The sequence below is a fragment of the Gorilla gorilla genome, chromosome 11 (genome assembly GCF_029281585.2).
Source record: "Gorilla gorilla gorilla isolate KB3781 chromosome 11, NHGRI_mGorGor1-v2.1_pri, whole genome shotgun sequence".
In the NCBI taxonomy this organism is placed as follows: domain Eukaryota; kingdom Metazoa; phylum Chordata; class Mammalia; order Primates; family Hominidae; genus Gorilla; species Gorilla gorilla.
The window spans coordinates 42872207-42896060 of NC_073235.2; the positions used below are offsets into that span (position 1 = coordinate 42872207).

The 23854-nt window shown below is 33.4% G+C and overlaps 1 protein-coding gene across 2 annotated transcripts in view; it reads right to left on the reverse strand.

Annotated features, from left to right (window-relative positions):
• LRP1B (LDL receptor related protein 1B) overlaps positions 1–23854 on the reverse strand; it is a 1892531-nt gene that overhangs the window by 97865 nt on the left and 1770812 nt on the right. The window contains exons 76-79 of one of the 2 annotated variants that reach the window (XM_031008804.3): positions 23071–23190; positions 20900–21141; positions 5723–5946; positions 4536–4642 (exon numbers count right to left, since the gene is read on the reverse strand). In XM_031008804.3, the coding sequence (XP_030864664.2) occupies positions 4536–4642; positions 5723–5946; positions 20900–21141; positions 23071–23190 (693 nt within the window). Of the gene's footprint in view, positions 1–4535; positions 4643–5722; positions 5947–20899; positions 21142–23070; positions 23191–23854 lie in introns of those variants that run through there. The other variant, XM_055380092.2, reaches the window with a different exon arrangement.

Genomic DNA, 23854 nt, shown 5'->3' on the forward strand with positions numbered 1-23854 from the left:
AAAAAAAAAAAAAAAAAAAAAAAAAAAAACTACTTTAAAATTCATATGGGCTGGGCTCCCACCTATAATCCCAGAAGTCTGAGAGGCTGAGGCGGGTTGATTGCTTGAGATCTGGAGTTCAAGACCAGCCTGGCCAACATGGTGAAACCCTGTCTCTACTAAAAATACAAAAATTAGCTGGGCATGGTAGCAGGTGCCTGTAATCCCAGCTACTTGGGAGGCTGAGGCAGAAGAATTACTTGAACCCGGGAGGCAGAGGCTGCAGTGAACCAGGATAGCATCACTGAACTCCAGCCTGGGCGACAGAGCAAGACTCTGTCTCAAAAATAATAATAATAATAATATGGAGCCAAAAAAGAGCCCATATAGCTAAGATAATCCTAAGCAGAAAGAACAAAGCTGGAGGCATCACATTACCTGACTTCAAACTATACTACAAGGCTATAGTAACCAAAAGCTATGGTACTGGTACAGACGCATAGACCAATGGAACAGAATAGAGAGCTCAGAAATAAGACTGCACATTTACAACCATCTGATTTTAGCAAACCTGACAAAAACAAGCAATGGGGAAAAGAGTTTGTATTTAATAAATGGTACTAGGAGAACTGGCTAGCCATATGCAGAAAATTGAAACTGGACCCCTTCCTTACACCTTATACAAAAATTAACTTAATATAGATTTAAGACTTAAATGTAAAACCCAAATCTATAAAATTCCTAGGAGAAAATCTTGGAAATACCATTCAGGTCATAGGCAAAGGCAAAGATTTCATGATGAAGATGTCAATAGCAATTGTAACAAGAAAAAATTCACAAATAGGATCTAGTTTAACTGAAGTGCTTCTGCACAGCGAAATAAACTATCAGAGTGAACAGACAACCTACAGAAAGGTAGACAATTTTTGCAACCCACCCATCTGACAAAAGTCTAAATTCAGAATCTACAAGGAACTTAAACAAATGTACATGAAAAAACAACCCCAGTAAAAAGTGTGCAAAGGACAAGAACAGACACTTTTCAAAAGAAGACATGCCTTTGGCCAACAAACATATGAAAAAAAGCTCAGCATCACTGATTATTAGAGAAATAATCTAATAGTACTTCATACTATTAGATAGTACTACAATAGTATTTCATACTATTTGGCCCAGCAACCCCATTGCTGGGTATATTCCCAAAAGAATATAAATAATTCTATTGTAAAGATACACACGTGTATGTTCATTGTAGCACTGTTCACAATACCAAAGACACGGAATCAACCCAAATGCCCACCAATGATAGACTGCATAAAGAAAATGTGGTACATATACATCATGGAGTACTATGCAGCCATAAAAAGGAATGAGATCATGTCCTTTGCAGGGACGTGGATGCAGCTTGAAGCCATTATCCTCAGCAAAATATTTCATGTTCCTGCTGTCATGGAACACATTGCTTACCTGCCACACACTTAATTGAAACAACATATTTTTATTGTGTCTTATATGGTGCCCAATAACAATAATAATCAGTGTGTCATTTGAAGGCACATGTTCGAATCACTCCTTAAAATTATACAATGGCTCAATATTGGCTAAAAAGTTATGTTGAAGCCCTTTGGCATTTAAGGTCTTCTCTTCTCACATATTATGTCACCCAACCTGTGCCCTTCTACATGTGCCATGATTCCTGACATCAGCAGAGCATCCATATGCTGTACATTGGAGCCCCTGGCTCAGAGGACTATATTATTTCATATATCTGGCATATTTAAAGTTAGTTATAACTATATATATATATATATATATAATTTTAAAAGGGTGTTTCGCTCTTGTTGCTTAGGCGGGAGTGTAATGGTGGGATCTTGCCTCACTGCAACCTTCACCTCCTGGGTTCAAGCAATTCTTATGCCTTAGCCTCTCGAGTAGCTGTGATTACAGTTACATACCACCATGCCTGGCTTATTTTTTGTATTTTTAGTAGAGGCAGGGTTTTGCCATGTTGGGCAGGCTGGTCTCAAACTCTGACCTTAGGTGATCTGCCCTCCTTGGCCTCCCAAAGTGCTGGGATTACAGACATGAGCCACCACACCCAGCCAATCTTTTGATTTTCTATTGATAAAGCCAAGGTTTGAAGGTAATAAATTCATTTCTGAGGTCTCACAGCTAATAAATAATCCCTTGAGATTCAAAACCAGGTGTATCTGACTCCAATGAAGAGCTTTTTAAAAATTTCCTCGTGATGGATTACCTGTCTATCCCTCAAGTACTTATTCAAATGTCACTTTTCACACAGTTTTTCTTTATTGGAGATTATCTTTCTCACCTTTGAACTCTGCTGTTATAAAACATGACAATGACACAATTCTTACCTTTTGCAAAAACTACAATTCTGCATATGCCTCATTTTTTTTTTCTTTCTCTAATGTAAACTTTGTGAGAAAAAGGACTGTGTTGTGTTTATCACTAAGTTACCCATAAGAGTTGTTGAGCAGAATGGGTAATACATGGAAAGTGTGGGATCCATGCATCTGTCACTGGGCCCAGTGTTGGAGACACTGTGGTGCCTTATGCAGATCTCCTTTACTAAACAGGAGTATCCAATTCCTCACTGGTGCTTTTGTAGTGAGGACTCACACATACCCTCCTTCTCCAGATAATTGTGCTTAACTGATTGAAGCAGCTTTGCTTGGAACATCACAGCCCCAGGGCCAATTAATGATTGATGGGGCATATCAAAAGCAGATCCCCTTGCCTGTCATAAATTTATACTCCAAATAGTGGCTCAAACCAAGACTAGCCTCGACCTGAAACACAGTTTATTGTGCTCCTCCCCCTTCTCTCCCTCTGTCTTTACAGCTTTCTTCTGCATACAACTTCCTTCGTAAATGACTTTTACAAGAATTCTCATTTTAGGCATTCTCCTAAGTACCGTGCTACAGGTAATTCCACAAACTGCTGCCAGTGTCATTCTTTAAAATAAAAACATGTTACATATACTATTAATAATGATTATGTAAAATAACACCAAAGAAGTATTTTAAAAATAAAAACTGTGTTTGAGATTATGCCACTTACCTTGCCGTATTCTTCAAATAGCTCTCTTCAAAGCTAGAATAGAATCCAGTTTTGCATTTGAGTCACCTTGCCATCCTCATATCTTCCATTCTCTTGAATTGTTTCTATGCTTCTAGGCATACTCACCTTCTTTCTGTTTTCATGCTAAGCTAATTCCTTACTCAGAACTTACTATTCTATTTTCTTAAAAAGCTCTTTCCTCACATATTCACATCACTTGCCGCCTCTCTTTAGTCAGGTCTCTCTTTCAATATCCACCTGCTACAGATGACTTCCCTGATCATCATAACTAAAATAGTACCTCTATTGACAGCCCATCTCTTACTTTGCTTTTCTGTATAGCATGTATAACAATGTGACAGTATATATCAATACATATTCTATCCTCTGTAGGAAGATAGATTTCATGAGGGTTAGAACTTGCTTCACATTGTTTCTTCAGCATTTGGAACAATTTCTGGCACATGGTAGACATTCAATGGGCATATTTGTTAATGAGCATGGGATGAAAACAGATTTATGTAAATAGACTAAATTTCAAATATTGCTTCTCCCCATAAAGAGTAAAAACAATCTAAATGAATGGAAAGGTATAAAACACATTAAAGATTAATAAGAATATAAGCACTAAATATAAATAATTTAAACTACAAAAGATATTACAGTGCATAATTATTAAATAATATGTACTACAAACAATGCATTATGTCCTTTCTGCGGAGGTATAGTCGGTGGAGGGTAGGTGGCACAGAGCCCTTGAGGCTCCTGTAGTCTGAAAATATTTTATTGAAGAAGTGCCAAAGTTAGATGTACAAGATGGGAAAGATATAACTAGGTAGACAAAGGTTTGAAAGACATTCTAGATGGGGGAGCTGGGAGAAACATGGCATGGGAGAAAGATCATGAAGACAGAAAAGATCTGAACTCCTGGGCAGTCCTGAGAACACAGATGCTTTGGAGTAGTAGCTTAGATGGCAAGGTAGCCAGGGAGATTAAAGCCATATTGAAAAGAGCTCTGAATGAAAAGGCAAAAAAAAAAAAAAAAAAAAATCACCAAACCTGTCTTTTACATAAGGTATTTATATTTAGCCACCTATTTGTTCATTTCATCTCTCATTCTCTAGGAATATTTCCAAATATCCCAACTTCATTAACATGTATCTGTAAAAATACCCTAATGTAAATGTATTGCTATAAACTGTCAAAATTTCATGCCTGTGAAATCCGACTAATAGCCTTACAACTTAGGCAAGTTTCAAATAGTATTCCTGTAATGTAACTGACAGTATAAGGACCTGATATTCAAGTTGAGAAAATAGGAAATGAAATGTAAATAACTTCATAAAATCATACTCTAAATGGTTTTATCCACTTGTAAAAATACTTATATTGCCAACAACACTAGAAATAACTGTTAACAGTAATATACTTGTCATTCTGCTTCATATTTTAGTGTGTGTCAGAAATCGTACCTGTGGGTCTCTGTAAGTTCTTTTGTACTAAAATCCTTCTCAGTGTACCATCCATGGCTGCTTCTTCTATATGGGAATGATCCCCAACAACAGTCCAGTACATCATCCTGAAGAGAGCGGGTCAGAGAGGTTAGCCTGGTGATGGTGCCGCTATAACCAGACTCTGCTCCGCAAAGCAGTGGCTCTTCAGACCACGTGCCTCAGAATCACCCAGAGTCTCTTAAAAAGTAGATTCCCAGGTCCAACTCAAAACACACAGAATGAGAACCTCCAATAAATGGCCTGGGGAATCAACATTTTAAAGAAAGTCTTGCCTACACACGTTAATATTTGAGAATCATTGTATACTATGATGTACTACAGCTCATTATTTAATATCCAAAATTCAATTTTGAAAATTTCATTAAAACTCAGAGAAAAAATATTTCCACCACATGAAACTCCCCTTTTGTTTTAACAGAATAGTCATTTTATTATGGATGCTGTATGAACATGCTATTTTTTTTATAGAGAAGTAACTATTTTCCCAAACAGAAATTATTCTTTAATTTGGAAGACTGCATAATTCTAATAATTAAGTATAAGTTGTCTCTTTTTACTCAGGAGTTATCAATCCACTTATGGATGATTAAGATTTTTAGTTAACATTTTTCTATTTCCTTTTTGGCCATTGCCTGTAGGTTTACATCTCTAACTAAAAGAAGGAAATGTCTGTAACACACTCTTTAAATTTGTGTGTGTGTGTGCGCATGTGTATATATATATATGTGTGTGTGTGTGTGTGTGTGTGTATACCTTCATCTTTTATTACCATAGAGAAAAATGTTAGTACTCTACATGTAACGTGTTTGATATTATGTTTAATATTTTAATAATTCAACTTTAGATTATAAACATCACACCAGGCTCATTATTCTGCAATACATACATATAACCATGCACAGACACACATACAGACACACAGGCATACTGAATGCATAATACAGGAATATTTCAGAAAAAAAATTTGTATCATCATTTGGTATGAATAGGACATGCTTTTTTACAGAAGAAATAGTACAAGGATATTTAAAAGCATGTGACACTGTTACACATTGAACACTCATTACAGAGACAAAATCTATAGAGCATAATTTCTAAAAGGATATTCATTATCAAGAAATAGAAATACTAAGCCATTAACCTACCCTCTTTTAGGATTTACTGCAATAGCATAGGGTTCTCCAGCCATATTTGTTAAGAGTCTGGTGCAGTTGGGGCCATTCAGCTGCCCTACGTTGATAGAGTACCTCAGACTGGTCCAGTGAGTAGTGTAGTAACTGAACCAATGCATTCTAGAATGATCAGTCCAGTAAATGTTTCCAGCCACCCAGTCAACTGCAATGTCCCTGGGCCTTTTAAATTCAGGACACTACAAGGAAACAAAACAACACACCACGGTATTTTCAAAAGGAAATTAGCGGAGTTTTCTGTATCTTTACATTGAAGTTATGGGGGAATTGTAAGAACATAGTCATGAGTTAATTGCTATATAGATTGTCAAAAAGATATTTAATGCTATTTTCAATCTTTGCAGATTATCTGCATGAATCTTAATTGTACAGATCACTGGAGTTTAACCAGATTGCACCTGTTTAACCATTACTCTGCTGAAATATTTCCAGAACCCTAGGAGGTTCACCCGTGACTTCTTGCAGTCAATATTTTCCTTAGAGTAACCATAATTCTGATATCTAACACCACAGATTAGTGGTGTAAAATGTAAAAAAGAATCATAGTCTTTCATTCCGGAAATCTTTTGTTCAACATCATGACTATGAAATGCATCCTTATTTTGTATATATCAATTTTTAATCTTTTCATTGCTCAGTAGTATTTGTTTACTGTTCTGACGATATCCACTTGGCTTGGTTACAGTCTTAGGCCGTTACAACTAAAGTTATGGATAGTTTAGTACTTTTTTTTTTTTGATGGATACAAACACTCAATTTCTTTGGGTATTTACCAAGGAATAGAATTAGTGTCTTCAAGTTTATGCACACTGCTAGAAAAATTTTTCAAAGAGTTTGTAGCAATTTACGATCTTTTCAGCAATGTAAGAAAAACTCAGATGCTCTGCATCCTCACCACACATAATTTTGTTCTACAATTGAAAAAATGATTAGTATGGCTAGACACATTTAGGGAAATACTATATTTTAACATCTTTTGAGGAAAGTCACAATATCTGTTATTTATCTTACATTTGATAGGTTGGATTATCTTAACATTCTGTTTTACTGTATTACTGTGAGACAAAGGTAGCAGAATTCATTGAGACTGGACAGCAAGAAAAATAACTTATTTTCTGTGCCCTTCAATTAACTTGATCACTTTGAGCAGGAACTAGTGTAGTAATTAATTTGACATGGCTAGGTTTATTGTGCATAAGCAAAAGTGAGAAGGTATTCCCAGGGGTATTATGGCAAGAGTAGAAACAATTATTTGAAGGTGATTACAACTAGATGTGTAATCAATACGTAACAGCATCTTTAAGACCTGAGAAGCAGTGGAAATATGACTTTTTAACACATAAAGCCTTCTTGTGTGGGTTCGGAGGAACCAATATTATCAATCAGTGGACTTGGATTAAAAGAAAAGAAACTGAACATCTCAAAAAGAACACAGGATGCCAAGAAACAGGAACTGCAAATCACTGTCTGCCACATGATTACTGGGATCTCAAGGAAAATACAGCTTACATTAAACACAGAATCCATAGACAATTTCCAATGCTGTTTATGATCAGTTCTTTGGCCTATTGGACTTTAAAACTGAAATTATGAAATTTTATTACCCTATTTCTCAACTTTAACAATAAATGTTATCCATATACCCAGTGATATCTCAGTTACCTGAATTAAATGTAAAGCACTCCGCAATACAGTATACTCTAGAAATGTCATATAAATAATATTCATAGATGTTTAGAATATAAATATTTGTCCTAGCCAAACCAAAAAATCATTTTCAAATGCTCCAGTATCATTTAAGCTAACCGTATTTTTATTTTCAACTTGTCATCATTTAAAAGTAAATATATCACCAAATGTCATGTGCATGTCAGTGTGAATCATAAATCTACAAACATGAAAGACAATGGGAAAAATCACCATTATAAGCTGTTTTAAGCCTGTTGAAGCATATGTGTAATTTTCTAACACTTATGACACAAACCTTTATGACATAAAACTTATAATGCCCTTTGTCTGATTGAGCATAGAAAAAGTATCTATTTTCTGTTTGTGAGATGTAAATGTTTACACCTTATTTTCAATCCTCATGGTATCCCTGGTAAAATATGTCATATTCCATGCAAGTTCCACCTTTGTTGAATTTAGGATTTTCATTTCATTTAATTCATTCTCAAAAAATTCTGATTATCATTCAACTTTAGACTTCTAAACCTAGACTGATGCCAATTAATAACCCAGTTTCCTAATGTTCATAGAGCATTCAGAAGTTTGATTTAGTGATACTTTTTCAGGTAAACAGGCTGGTGAAGATTTTACTAAGGGTGAATTGTAGAAGGATAAATTTAGGTCACATTTCTAGGGTAAAGAACATAGATTAGAAAAAGGAAAAACTTACTTTTCATGATAAGTACAAGTTATACTGATGAATTGCAGAGCCATTTAATATATACATTTATTCTCCTTCTTCTGGAACAAGGAATCCCTAATGTCATTCAAGTAACAACTAAAGTAGTTAGAATATGGGGTAAAAAATAGACACATGCAATTAATTCAAACTAAATTTATGATATCATAAATGACAAGATGATTCTCAGAGAATAATGGCAGAGGGTGAAGATGTTACTAGGTGTTCATCCTCAATGACTCACAGTAAACTAAATACTTATTTATTTTCAACACTGAAGAGAGAATAACAAAACAAAAGACAATAAGGAGGAAGAGGGAAGAAAGGAGCAGAGGAGGAAGAAGACGACACTATCAGAAGGTGACAACATATTAACCTACTCTCAACCTATGGCCAAATTAGGAAATCACCCTTTGTACTGAGCTTCACAGGAATGAAATAATCTCTACCATTCACATCTTGACCAGGATTCTGAATAGTATTAACCCATATAAAAGGGAGTCTGATATTGAATGGATGTTCACTGGAAGATGAAAGGCAGAAACCCCTGTTGGATCTTCATATTATGATCACACAATTTATTTAAGGAGAGTTACCAAAATCAATCAGGTAAACACAAAAAAATGGAAAAACACAGGAAAAGTACACTGACATTCTGAGAGTGGAAATGAAGATTGACATGGGAAAACAGAACAGGAGAGCTAAGCTACTTGCCTTAAAAAATCATGAAGCAAAACAAACAAGCATACCAGATTGGAGAGAAGAAAATATAAAAATTTCACTTGCCCCATTGGCTAGCTCACTAGACAGGCACACCCATGAAATAGAGACACTAATTAAATGTGTCCTGTTTGAGAGACTGCAGAAGCATGCAGCTTCCCTGACAACAAAAGGGCATTTCTCATCTTGTTGCACAGAGTGGAAGACACATTTTGACTGCTTTCTTCAGACAGACGATTTCTTTTCTAACAAGCTCTCTAACTACACAGCCAGTTTTGAGACCTGAGGCATCCTTCTTTGTAGGAATGCATTAGTCAAATGAATGAAACCCTTACATCTTACAAAAAGGGTGACAGCTTGATTGTAACAAAATTAGAGGTTACTAGTTTAAATTACTAATCCTTTATAGCTGTAGATTGTAAGGTATCTGTCACAATTCCAGCTTCAATAAACTGAAGATATAAGTCACTGAAGACATTTGTTTTAAAACAGGAAAAAGGAAAAACATGTGACAGGGGAGTTCAAGCATTTGAGCCATGAAAATACTGCTGTCTGTTTTAACAAATTTCTTACAGTTAGCAATATGCTTTAAGAAAATTTAGTTTACACAGGATACATTGAGGTGATATCACATATTTATTTGTGATTTTTTTCCTCTTGGTGTACATCTAAGAATAGAAAATTTGAGTTGTTTTATTAAAGTTAGTTATTAAAACAAAGATGTAGAACCACTGTCAAGAAATTGTGTGCGTGTGTGTCTCTGTAGGATATTTTACTAAATGAAAGGACTATTTACATTTTGCTCCTGAAAATATGAATCAGATTCACTTCCAATGAGTGGATGTAAAATAATGACTACACAAATTCTAAATATTACTAAATTCTATTGACTTAGTAATGTTATTAAAATATCCAAATATTTCATATATCAATCAAGGAGCTCATACAGCAGTGGAGAAATCCTAAGTGAACTAAGAAAAAGTTATATTTAGAGCTAGAATGTGTACGTGATTTAAAAAAACTATTGCAGAGATGAAAACTTTGGCTTCTATTTATGATTTATACTGAACAATAGATTATTTCAATCTGAGTAATTTTAAGGCTGCAATGATCTACATTAGGACCTTGTCAACTTGGAATAAACTTCTATTAGACGAAAAAGAAACTTCAGACATAATTCTCAGTTGTTGAAAAAGACCAAATTTGTCTTTGAATTAAAGACTCAATAATATATGTGATTTTGTTACTCTTTTTTTTTAAGCCTCTTCAGTGTTCTTTAATCTTTTATTCCTGATTCACCTCGGTCCCCCATAAAAAGAAAGACTGGCTCTCTAAACCTTTATTCACACTATCAGAAAAACAAAGATATCACGGAAGATTATAAAACACACTGAATTTGGAATCAGAAGAACTGATTTAAATCCTAGTCCGTTTCTCTCTATATTATAAGGTGTATAAAATAAAGACTTTGGATTAGATGGTCTTTGAACATGTCTAGCTCCTAAACAGTAAATTAGATAACAGTTTGAAATATTATCCATTCTGGGTAAGTCTGCATTTCGTATAGCCTTAAATACATATCTATGGTAATTGCTCATTTTTAGGCATTAGTTAGTGAATGAATAATTTGTTGGTGCTTGGGGTGCTAATTCCAATATTATTCTCCTTCCTTATTTCCAGGTCATTCACATATGTGAAATAAGGAAATAAGGAAGTAGGATACCTCTGACAATTACAATTTAAACATGCATAACATTCGAGAAATAATTCAGGGTTACCTGAGAGTAAACCTGTCAAAACGATTGGTTGATGAGTAAATTTAAGTTAAAATTAAAAAAAAAAATAAGTAGATTCTAAGTTTTAAAATTAACATGTCACATTCCATATCCAAAGTTTTGTTTTTTTTCTTGAAAATTAAGGCTACACAGTTTGGTATATCGAAACCAGGCTAACGTTCCAGAATAGAAGAGCCAACTACCAGCTGCACCCTCATTTAATTACATGTGTTCAGTTTATGTCTATCACCTGTGTTCCCAATGTTTATGCCTAACCTATTTCAATCAATTATCTTACCTACATAACTTCTTTATATAATCATTTTGCAACCAAAAGGAATTGAATTTAATAAAGAAATTATGTATCTATCAGAAAGAGGATGAAGACAGTAACAAACACATGGAAAAGTTAGAGAAGCAAATGACAGTGTGTTTCCAAAATCATTAGGTAAGTTCCTTGTGGATCAACAGGAATTTTAGTCTTTGAAGCAGATGTGCATGTGTATATAAATGATCTATATGATATACACAAAATAAATTGTGTTCTTATATCTCAGTGTCTCTCATCCATCAAATTCATTCAGATTATGAATACGTGTGTGTGCACACATGTGCTAGGTAAATATAGGAAATGCTGAGTTTCGTATATCATTTTCTTGCCAGCTTCATTATAATTTTCTAGCATTTTATTACTCCTTAAACTGACAATAAAATTTCCAAGTCTAAACAGAACCTAGAATAATAAAGGGGTCACCTTGTAGGCTACTTTCTAGGCATAAAATTAACATTCTTCAGTCTTTCTTTGAGCATGTCCCTTCAAATGACAACAGAGCCTTTGGAAGACCTAAAAACACATTATGTGGGATGAGATCTCTGATGCTTCAACAAGATCAAGACTATTCTCCAGGTGATAATAAGCATAATAATAATATAAGTAGTGTCTTTTTAATAAAAGAGCTTTGGGTAATTGGGAAAATTAAGGAAGACAGAAAAAATAGCATGTAAATGACTTTGAAGGGAAGATAAAAAGTTGCATTCTTGGTAGCGAAATATGGCCTATGTATGGCTGGAACAAAACTTTGTGTTTGGGGATATATATGTGCTTGTTTATAGCTATGTAAGAAAATGGGAGAGGTGTGATGGGAGATGAGGCTGAAAATGACTAAGAGGCTTGTAAACCAATGGTTTTTTAAAGGATATCCAGCAGAATAATTTACTTAGGGACATACGATGATCAGGTTAATGTTTTAAGAATATTTTGGCTATGGTGTGGAGAATGGCTTGGGTCTGGGGGTCAAAAGTGGATAGACAAAACCAGAGGAGACTAACTTAATGAACTCCAGGGAGAAGAGTGGGAAAGTTAAATCGAGGTTTTTCTAAGACAAAGGTGGACAAAATATGGAATCTGAAAAACCACGACGAGATCCCATCTCTCACAAGTTAGAATGGCTATTATTAAAACATCAAAAAAATAGCAGATGCCGGTGAGGCTATGTAAGTATTATATAACTATTTATTTGTGAATTCATTTTGCCACATATAATTTATAATTATTCTTTCAACTTTCATAGTACATACAACAACTTCATTCTTTAAGGTTTGGGAGAAAGATACATACTCACATTTCCTGTTAGGCAATATATAACTAGCAAAAAAAAAAAAAACACTTTGAAATTAAACTTTCATGGAAAACCATATATTTCTTACTATGGTTATAAAAATATTTACTATTCAGTGAAGGCCAATTATGCATGACATACTATAACCCTTCAGACACAAGAATGATTCATTATTAGGATCTCTATCATAGGGATTTCATAATAGATGTGACTTCTCACAAATTAATCTAAAAATGCAATGCAACATCAATCTAATTCTAATGTGTTTATTCTTCTAATAATATTCCAAAACAATTTTAGAAATTAAAAATGCAAGATTTTCAAACAATTTTTAAATGAATGACTGTGGAGTTCATATATAGAGATATGCTATAATGCTACAGTACATTTTTAAAATATGTTAATGGTGCACAGATCCACAAAGAGATCCAAAGAACAGGATGGGGACTCCATACTCACGCATACGTTTTGAGAGTTTAGTGCCACAGAACAAAAGAAATGCCTACTCAATCACCAGAGAAATGAAAGACTAATATTTAGGGTGGAAGTTAAATCTCTACATCAAACCATATACACATAAATGCATTCAGATACATCAGAAACATAAATATTTAAAAGTATTAAAAGAAAGAATAGAAAGTGTGTGCATGTGCTGGATAAAAGACTTTCCTAAATATGATGTGATGTCCAGAAACACTGAAGGAAAAGACAATCAAATCTGACTACATAAGAAGTAAATCTTCTATATAGCAAAAACCATCAGAAACAAAGCAAATTCATTTGAAGGAAATTTTTTGTGTGTGGGGGGTGTATATCTTACAAAAGCTCAGTATTTACAGTATATAAATAGTGCATAATAAGATCTTATGGAAAATGAAACATTTTAAGGAAAAAAATAAGCATAGATCAAAAATAAGACCCTTGGAAGAAGCAGAATGTTGAATGTTTAATAAAACATAGGAAAATATGTTCAAACTTCACAGTATAGAAAATACACATCAAAAACAATTGGCAAAAGTTCATTAGTATTTTGATGCCGGTTTTGGCAATAGCATTAGGAAAAATTCAAATTCATATATTGCTGATCATTTTTTAAAAGTAGTCTTTATGAAGGCAATCTGAAAGTACTTATTCAAAATTAAGTGCGAATACTCTTTAATCTCGCATTTTCACTTCATAAAATGCCTGGACTATCTAATACAGGCCTTGTTACCCTTATACTTGAAGATGACCGCTAAGACATTATTTGCAATAACAAGACAAAAATCAAACGCATTATGTATCTCAAAATATAAATATTGAAATGAAGGATGTTATATACATACTGTGAGTGCAATCATTAAAAAATGGCATAGGTAAAATTAGCTGACACGGTAAGGTCTCAAAACTTGTTTAGTGAACAAAGTAAACAGCAGAAATGACTTTTTATGGTAAGATTCTACTACATATTGAAAAAAACCCTAGTGACATACAAGTATGTAAGTTCATAAATAGGTAAATAGCTAATCAAATGATGGTATATCCACGTAACAGCCAAAGAAAGAATGCCTTATTGATATATGCAACAATATGGATGAATCTCACAATCATTGTGCTGGGTGAAAGGGGACAGAGAAAAAAGGGTACTTACTATATACATAAAATTCTAGAAAGAGCAAACTAATCTACAATGAAGAAAACACATCAGTAGTTGCCTGGTGATGGGAGAGAAGTGGGCAGGTTGTGGGGGAATAGATTACTGAGGGAATTAGATGACCATATGGAAAGAGTTGGAGGTCATAGACACGTTCACTAGTTTGGTTGTGATGATGGTCAGAACTTGTGAAATTGTATATGCTGTGTATATTTGAATATGTAGAGTTTATTTTATGACAATTATAGCTTAAGCTTCTAAAAATGCTCTAGATGTACCAGTATGTAAATTTATACAAAAATATTTGCATGGTACAGAACAAATTGATTGTCTATTAGGGGAACTGTGGACTTTGAGAAAACAGTATAAGGAATTGTTTTCACTTTTTGGCATTCTGACTGCTGGGTTGTGAGTGAAAAGTGCAGCAAGGAGAGAAGTTAGGAGGCTACCGAACCAATTCAAAAGAAAGATGCCTGGCTCAAACCTAGGTGCCTTCAGCAAAGCTAACATAAAGTAGCCAACTCTTGGACATACCTTGAAGGTGTATTCAACAAGACTGCCTGATTTATGAGTTATGACAGAAGGAAAGGAATCAGCAACAACTAATGATTCAGCAAAGCTAATATAAAGTAGCCAACTCTTGGACATACCTTGAAGGTGTATTCAACAAGACTGCCTGATTTATGAGTTATGACAGAAGGAAAGGAATCAGCAACAACTAATGACTCCAAGATGCTTATTTTAAACATGTGAAAAATAGAGTTGTTGTTAAATGAGATTACAAAAGTGGATTTGGGGGATACAATGTGAAATTTATTTTGGGGCATGCTAGTTTTAAGGTTTTGTTTTAGATACAAAAGAAAAAGTAAGCAGTTGGACAGGGGATGATATCAATTATGTTAGCATGTCGATATATGTTAAACCATGAAACTATGTGAGCTCAACAAGGAAGTAAGGGAAGAGAGTAGAGGACTAAGGGCTGAGCCTGGGGTATTTCATTATTAAGAGGGGTGAAGAAAAGGAGCAAGCAAAAGAGACTGAGTAGGTGAGGGGAAAAAAAGAAACGTTAAGACACCAATAAAATAATAACTACATTGGTGATTCACCTTAGAATCATTTTGTTTTACAGGCTTATTATTACATAATATGACGTGATAAAATAAGTATCTACTGAAAGCTTGGCTGGAGACGCTGACATTGTGGTGAAGGGTTTCTCAATTTCACTGCTGCCAACATTTTGCTCAGCATACTTTGTAGTGTGTTATCCTATCCATTGTAGTGTGTTAAGCAGCATTTCTGGCCCTACCCACTTGATACCAGTACTCTCCCAATTGTAACAATCAAAAATATCTCCAGACATTTCTAAATGAGTAGGAAATCATACCTACTTGTGTTCTCTGATGTCTGCCTCCTCCATATTCCCTAAATTTCTTAAGGTCCTTAATGAATCTCTGCCATGAAATTTGTTGAACACTTCTTTGTCCTCATCCACTTGATTTCTTAGAAGTACACTAAAATTATGACCCTGATCTCTTCCTCAAAATACTCTCCTCTCTCAGTTTTTGTACCTCTATATTTTCTTATTTATTTTCTCTTAATGCACTGGCTACTCCTTGTCAGCATTTTAATTTTGCTTGAGAGCTTGATTCCAGTCCTTCTTTTCCTCCTTTCTATTCTTACTGGTAATCTAATCTGGCTTCATAGTTTTATGTATGTCCTCTATTCTGCTATTCTTTAATGTGTATCTGTAGCCCAGAATATGTTTGTGTATGTATGTATATATGTGTGTGTGTGTGTATATATATATATATAAAATTCATGTCCTCTCATAACTCATATATGTATATATATACATATATATACATATATACATATACATACATATATACATATATACACATATACACACACACACACACACACATATATATATATATATATATATAAAATAGCATTACTTCTTTCTCATCTCAGCTCAAATCTCCTCTCTTCAAATTGGCCTTTACTCATCTTATCTTGGGACTTGCATTATCTGAATTTTTCTTTCTTAGATTATTTAATTCCTTTAATACATTTTAAACAAACAATTGGAATTTTCTGTATTGATTTCTTTATGAGTTTATTTAACTTTCTCTTTCTTCCCTAGAAAATAAGTGCTATGAAAGCAAGATTCCAGTTCTGTTATTATTATTATTCTATTCTAAAAACTCAGCACCAAAAGTAACAAGTAGGCTTTAAATAAGCCTTTGGGTATGAATGAATACATTTTGGCTGGTTCCCCCTAAAATGCTACACTTTTTGATTAATAATTTCCTCAGCATAATTTATTGTAGACTCATATAATAATTATCATTGGTATATTTTTAATGAGTAAATAATGTGTAATTAAGGAACTAAAAATCCATTATAGCAAAGTGTCAAATTTATACCTCTTTGACTTGTTTAGTAAAATTTTGACTAGATCGTAACTGTTAACATTATCACTTACCTGAGTGAGTCAATATTATTATTGAGTACCTGTTTTGTGCAATTAACAACAATAAAACCACAAATGGTAATGATGTAATGATCTGATAGCTTTAGATTTTTTCCACAATCATAATAAATGATTGTAGTTGTTGACTGGTTTGAATGAACTCAGATGACTGTCAATTTTTACCAGTACCCAAATGTTCTGAAATAAGACTTTTAAGTGTTTGCCAAGACTTTGAAGTGTTTTTGCACACACACACACGCTTACTTGTAAGTGCATATGCACACCTATGCACTTTGTGTGTGCATGCGTGTGTGTGTTTTTGCACACACACACACGCTTACTTGTAAGTGCATATGCACACCTATGCACTTTGTGTGTGCATGCGTGTGTGTGTGTATGTTTGTGATACAGACTCATATATTGGGTATGAGGTTTATAAATAGAACTTCGATTAAAAATTGAGACCTATTAAGAGTAACTTAAATAGATATTTCGCTAAAAGCTTTTTGGGAAAACAAAATGGCCGAATCAACTTTTTAAGAAAAAGATATGATTATTAATCAGTAAAAATCATGTTTATCCTGAACATTCTATTTACAAAAATGAGAATATACCAAAAATGATATCTCATATTTACTTTTCAAAGTCAAGTAGATCAGATAAATCTGAGCATTTGTTTTGCTTAGGAATATTTAGGTTTTTAGTGGTAAAAATTTAATCTGTACTTTTAAAGTTATTTGCATTTTTCCAAACATTAACCTACTTTATAGTGCTCCCCTCATATACTTTTTTGTATAGCATTTCATACTAAAAATGATAAATTGCCCAAGAGCATGTACAATTGTTGCATAATGCTGTTATATTCTGTTCTGGGTACTAAAATTAAAATTCAGAAGTCTCATTTTGCCTTATGTACAGATTAAATCATGTCACTCTTTTAAGTTTTAAATTATTTCTTAAACGAAAAAAAAATCCATTCCTCTTGTATAGCCCAGAGGGTTAGAAACTTATAAAAGTATTTCTAACTATAAACAACTTGATCTGCATTTGAAATTTAAATTTATAATAATTATTAGTATTCTAACCATTTTCATAGATTACAGAAGAGTATTCCCTTCACAATTTCCAAAAAAAAAAAAAAAAAGAAAAGAAAAGAAACGGGATCACATGGAAAATAACCATTTTTTTAGAATGTACTTCATTTAACATTTAGTTGTCTGAATAATATTCTTCTGCTTTTTGATGCAACAGATTTTCTACTCTTTATGGAAATTGAACTATTCCAATATTTTTAGTATCTGCAAGTATGCTTTTAAAACATCCTGCTACCACATGGCTAACTTCTTCCATTTGGTTCACTGATAATGGAGTTACAACTAATGTATTCATAGCTTGATTTGTGTATTTTTCTCTCCCTTGCCTATTGATTCAGAGATAGATAGCAATCAATGTGCCATAATCAGCCTAGGGAAAAATCTTGAGTTTTATTTTTCAAGGGGTGGGAAAGTCTCCGTCAGTATTATTTAATATTTGTGTCAAAACTTAGAAGATGAGTTGAGTTAGATTGCATGCTCATTAAACTAAGGGATGACTAGCCTGTTACTGTTAGAAGAACAAGTGTTTACATGGCACAAGCGTTTACATGGCAGAGTAATTCATAAGATAGAAAATCAAGTATTAATACATAAGACAGATTTCAGAGGAATAAACACAAATTGTCCAGATAATAATTAGATAGATATATGGTATGTCATACATCTTTTGGAAATCAAATATATTTAAAATATATTTATTATCTCAAAGCGGTTGTAGAAATTGTGTACTTCAATGTTACAGGTGTTTTCAGATGAATAAGCTGAGACCCAGAGATGTGATATGCCTTTCAAGTTAATTGTTCTACAATTCACATTACTCATTAAGGTGGTAATAATAGATTTAGTCTGTCTTTATAATATTGAAACATCAGGAATACAAAAAGATTTAGGAAGCAAAGTAAGTTAAATAGTTGCTTTTATCAGTTTATCAGTGTAGCTCTAAAGTATTTTTTAAAATAATGTATTGGCTAGTATTGTTATGAAATTTGGCTTAGAGTATAGTGCTAAAACTCATGGCTCAGAGGTTCCAAACTTATAATTATGTCATTTAGTTAGTTATGATGGACTCCTTAGCAGAAAATGCACTCCTACTGTTACGCATTTTTCTTCTTTGTGAGCGCTATTTTTCTTCTTTGCGAATGCTATTAGTCATGGGAGATTTAAATACAGAGGTGAAAACAAAAGCAAAACACAGGAAGTCTGGATGATATAACACAAGTTATTACTATCATTAAAAGTAAAGTTTTATATCCTATTCAAATAAGTCTAATCCATAGCTTTGCCACTGGATATGAAAGATTCTATAACACATTAATAAAGTTAAAGATAAAATATGTAAAAATATACACATATAAATAAATATTCAAGTAAAATACATAAATATATGTGCATGTATAAGAATGGAAACTTAGTTACCAAACATTGAGTGAATTTGGCTTCTAATCTACAATCAATTTTGTGAATTCTGTCCACTAGAACAGCGGTCCCCAACCTTTCTGGCACCAGGGACCAGTTTCATGGAAGACAATTTGTCTATGAATAGAGGGGGTGGGGGATTAGATGCTCATAAGGAGCTCAGCAATCTAGGTTCCTCTCATCCACAGTTCACAGATTCCTGACATGCACAGTTCACGATAGGGTTTGCGCTCCTATGAAAATCTAATGCCACCACTGCTCTGACAGGGTGCAGAGCTCAGCTCCCTCACTAGCTGTTAAGCTCCTGCTGTGCAGCCAGGTTCCTAATGGCCACAGACTGATACCAGTCTGTGGCCTGGGGGTTGGAGACCCCTGAACTAGACCCCTGAACTAAAGGACAATCAATTTCCCCAAAGCACAAAACTAAATAAAAATCAAAGACTTTTCTCTGAAAAATTATGTCAAAATTAAAGATGTGTCTATGTTTATCAATTGTAAAATGCAGATATGTAAATTGCAAATAATTTTTAATATGCTAATATGAAGCAAAGAACATTTTGCCAATGATCATTATTAATGTCATTACCATCATCAACAGAATCATCCTACTGTTAATAGCATCCATCTAAATAATACTTCCTATGTACCTAGAAAGTTAAACATTAGTATATAAAATACATAGAATTACTGTATATTATTTATTAGTTGTATGTAATTATATACAATTAATTTTAGTATATAGTTAATATACTAATATGTAAATTGAATCATCACCAGAACCTCTTGAAATAGAGAGTACCAAGAAGCTAGGAGGCCAGTAAGCAACAGGAACAAGATTCAAACTCAGCCAATGTAACTCCACAGTATATACTCCATTCATTAACAACAGATGCCATGTTACCATAGAAGCAATGTTTTCAACAAGCAGATTTCTGTTTTAGAGCTAACGAAAGTTAATGTCAGCTATTGTGTTTGAGGGAATAGGAATTGAACAATTCTGGTATACATGGATTTTTACTCAAAGGTTTCATCTAAGTTAATCTAAATCCGAATTTGAAAGCTAAAATAGCTTCTTTTAAAACCAGCATATTGCCATCTACTGCTGATAAAATTAAAGTATATTCCAGATTTGCATCAAGTGGATTTATGTAGTTCAAGGGTTTATGGCAGATGCTAGTAGAAGTAGTGAGAACTTCTAGATAGGAACCTCTAATTTTTGTTAAACACAAAGCTTCAATTACATCCTGCTGGGACACCACTTGACTTTTTGGTTGTACAGGAATGGGCCAGGCCCTATAAAAACACATATTTATCTGTCATTTTCCTTCCAGGTTACTTAAAAATATAAAACACACAATAACTTGACATGCCCTAAAACAAAAAGGGATAATCTAATCTACAACCATAAATTGAAACATGTTCCAGTTTATTTTTCTCAAAAACAATAACCATGATAATCAACATGTCCATCATACAGAAGTGCACAATATTTCTGTTTTGGATGTTTCCTGAAATATAGTTATCAGGAGTCAGAAGAAATGGTTACACTATTGAGTTGATGTCCTGCCCTACAGTAGAAGTATATTTATGATAATGTAAGAAGAGAAATAGTTATCCCTGCATTACGCTACTTTCTAATGTAAAAATAAAGTGATATTTCCCAATCTCATCTCATGATAAAAAAGCTTATGTTCATAATAATTGTAAAGCACTATGAAATAGATGTTCTGGAGATGTTATATATCATTCATTAGCATTCTTATATATTAGTCAAATACATTAAAGCAAAAACATAAAAGCATGCAACTAAAATAAATCATGTACAGCTATGAGAATGAGTAGAGAAATGCATTATTTCTATTTAAGGAGAATATTGGGAGAATAATCGAATATATTACTTAGTATAATTAGATATTATATTAGATAAATTGTGTTTAAAAAGCAGGTGGGGGAAAGGTATGGACTTTCAAATATACAATGGTATTTACTTACAATCAAGCCACTGTTTGCTTGCCTTTTTTCTCTGCCATGGATCCTTTTGTAGAAAATTCCGCCTGGATTAAACTGAGTACTCCAAATAATCATATCTCTTTGATAATATACATCCATCCCTGTTATTCTTGAATTATGTTCAATATGAGAAATTTGTTGATGATCACCACTGTAGTTGAATGGATATATAAAACCCAGGATATCAGTGTCATTAGCAATGTAGAGAACTTGATCTTCAGAGCCTGGAGATTATTATAATAAAATACAAAAATAAAGTAAATTTCAACTAATGTTAAAAGCAATAATTGTACTTTTAAATTATCTTGAATTATTATTCTTAATACAGTTTTTCCTCAAAAATCAACCAGTTTTATATTGTCTTTTAGTCTTTATGACTTATTATTTCTGATACTCACTTATCTAAACATTTACAATAATTATTGATAAAGGTTTTTCTACTGCCAATCTTTCCTTATGGCTAGAAATTATGTACAGACAAATGTCCTTTTATGAAGAGAGATTATTATTTGATAAGTCACAATACACTAGGTTATAATGCATCAATTGTCAATATCCAAGTACTATGTTGTATACTCATTAAGCTTCAAAAGTTTCTGATTACTTAATTTATGCACCTGAGTGATCATTACTTTAGGCTAAGAAATAAAAATTAAAATATGAAGAATCTTCCTCTTACTGTATTTATACATCTTAAATGCTTATTAACTTTTAACATAAAAAGATATCAGTATTTATTCCATTGAAGTTCTATAATCTCTAAATTATCTAGAATCCTGCTAAGTGTAACATTCTATTCTAAAGTTTTGACACCTACAATAGAATACTAACGTCATTTTCATACTAAAAAGTAAAACCCTAAAGCAAATGCCAAAAATATCAATTAAAATATTAATGAAGCCCTAAAGAGATGTTCGATTGCATACATAGTTTCTGCAAATATTAAATAATAATAATAATACCCCATGAGGTGCCTTTCAGCTCTGTAATGTTAATAGCTGTCACTTAGCAAATGCCTATTATGTATCAGACGCTATGTTAAGCCTTTCACAGTTTATCTCCACTTCTTATAACTAGGGAAACTGAACTGAGGCTCTGACACTTTAGTGAATTCCTTGAGGCCACACAGTCTAAAAGGTGCTTGTGCTGGGATTCAAATCCAAGCATATCAAATGCTATAGCCCACAGTTGATCCATGACATCATCCTGTTTTCTTCTTGTAATAACAATCTTAATAATGTCCAATCATACTTTGTAGCCAACAATATTGAAGTTACAGTATTATTTAGCATAAACACATGAATATTAAAATCTATACCTACAATTACCCAGAACCCTAGTTTATCATTTAATCTTTTTTTTGTTTGTTTTTGTTTGTTTGTTTTTCTTTTTTTGAGATGGAGTCTTGCTCTGTCACCCAGGCTGGAGTTCAGTGGCGTAATCCTGGCTCACTGCAACCTCTGCCTCCTGGGTTGAAGCGATTCTCCTGCATCAGCCTCCCAAGTAGCTGGGACTACAGGTGTGTACCACCACGCCTGGCTAATTTTTGTAGTTTTAGTAGAGACGGGGTTTCACCATGTTTGTCAGGTTGTTCTTGAACTCCTGATCTTGTGATCCACTCGCCTTGGCCTCCCAAGGTGCTGGGATTACAGGCATGAGCCACTGCACCAGGCCTATCATTTAATCTTTTTAAGAAATAATATTGGTAAGTGGAGGACTTCTAAATTTGAAAGCAAGATCTTGTTTTAAAACCTTTAAAATCCTTACTCAAAATTCCTTTCTCCTTATAATGCTAATGTTTATTTTTATCCCCGGGGTATAATTTTTCTCATATTCCCTTAGAGCAGACCATCAAGAGAGATACTTCACATTCTATCACACTGGCTTTTGAAATTTTACCCCTTTTGAAAAATTGTTTTGAACACAATGACACAATGTGATTTTAACAGTAACCATGTATTTCATAGTCATTTCCATAAACCATCTAAGATTAAATTCATTAATATTAACTAACCAACTGGTCAAATTAATCATCATTAAAAATATTTTATCAGAAATGAAGCTGTTGCTGAAATGAAATAGAAAACATTTTTCTCCATAAAATGTTTACAACAAAATTGTAATAGGATTTGCAATAGTGGTTATAATCTTACCTTCTGCTATGCAGGTGTTATTTCTTTCTTGAAAATTCTGGTCACACACACATTTATATGATCCTTCCACATTTATACATTGATGGGAACATGTGCCAAACACCAAACATTCATTAAGGTCTAGAAAAGAAGAGCTCCAAATAGCATCATCATACCCTCAATTCAGACTCCTATTCTTACCACGTTTCAAAAAAGCCAAAATTATTTTTAACTTATTACTAGCTTTATTGTCCTTTCACATCTTTAATCTGTGACTTGCTGTGTCATATTTATGAAGGTATAATCATTTTTCACAATATTTGTACTAGAAGATTCATCAATTGTCATTGCTTTTATTAATCCACTTAAAATATTAAAGCATCAATTTCAAACTTCCCTGGGGCTTTCTTTTTTCTTTTTTAAAATTTTTACTTATTTTTTTTTTTACCTTTTAAGTTCAAGGATACAAGTGCAGGTTTGCTACCTAGATAAACTTGTGCCATGGGGGTTTGTTGTATAGATTTCCATTCATGCAAATAGACCCGTCTCGAGGTTTTCTTTTAAGCTGTTTCTGATGACCTACCTCCATGCCTTCGAAGGTACCATGGGCTATTCTTTCATCCCATAATACCCTTGCCCACTTTTCCATACAGAATTTCTACTCATCTTTCAAGATCCACCTGAAATAAAGCCTTCCTTGGTCTCCAACCATATATGGGAGTGATGATTCATCCTTAGTTTCTCCAGTCTTTGCTCTCCTGGAGTTTCTCTCTTACACTGTTGCTTATATTTCAGGAATGTGGTT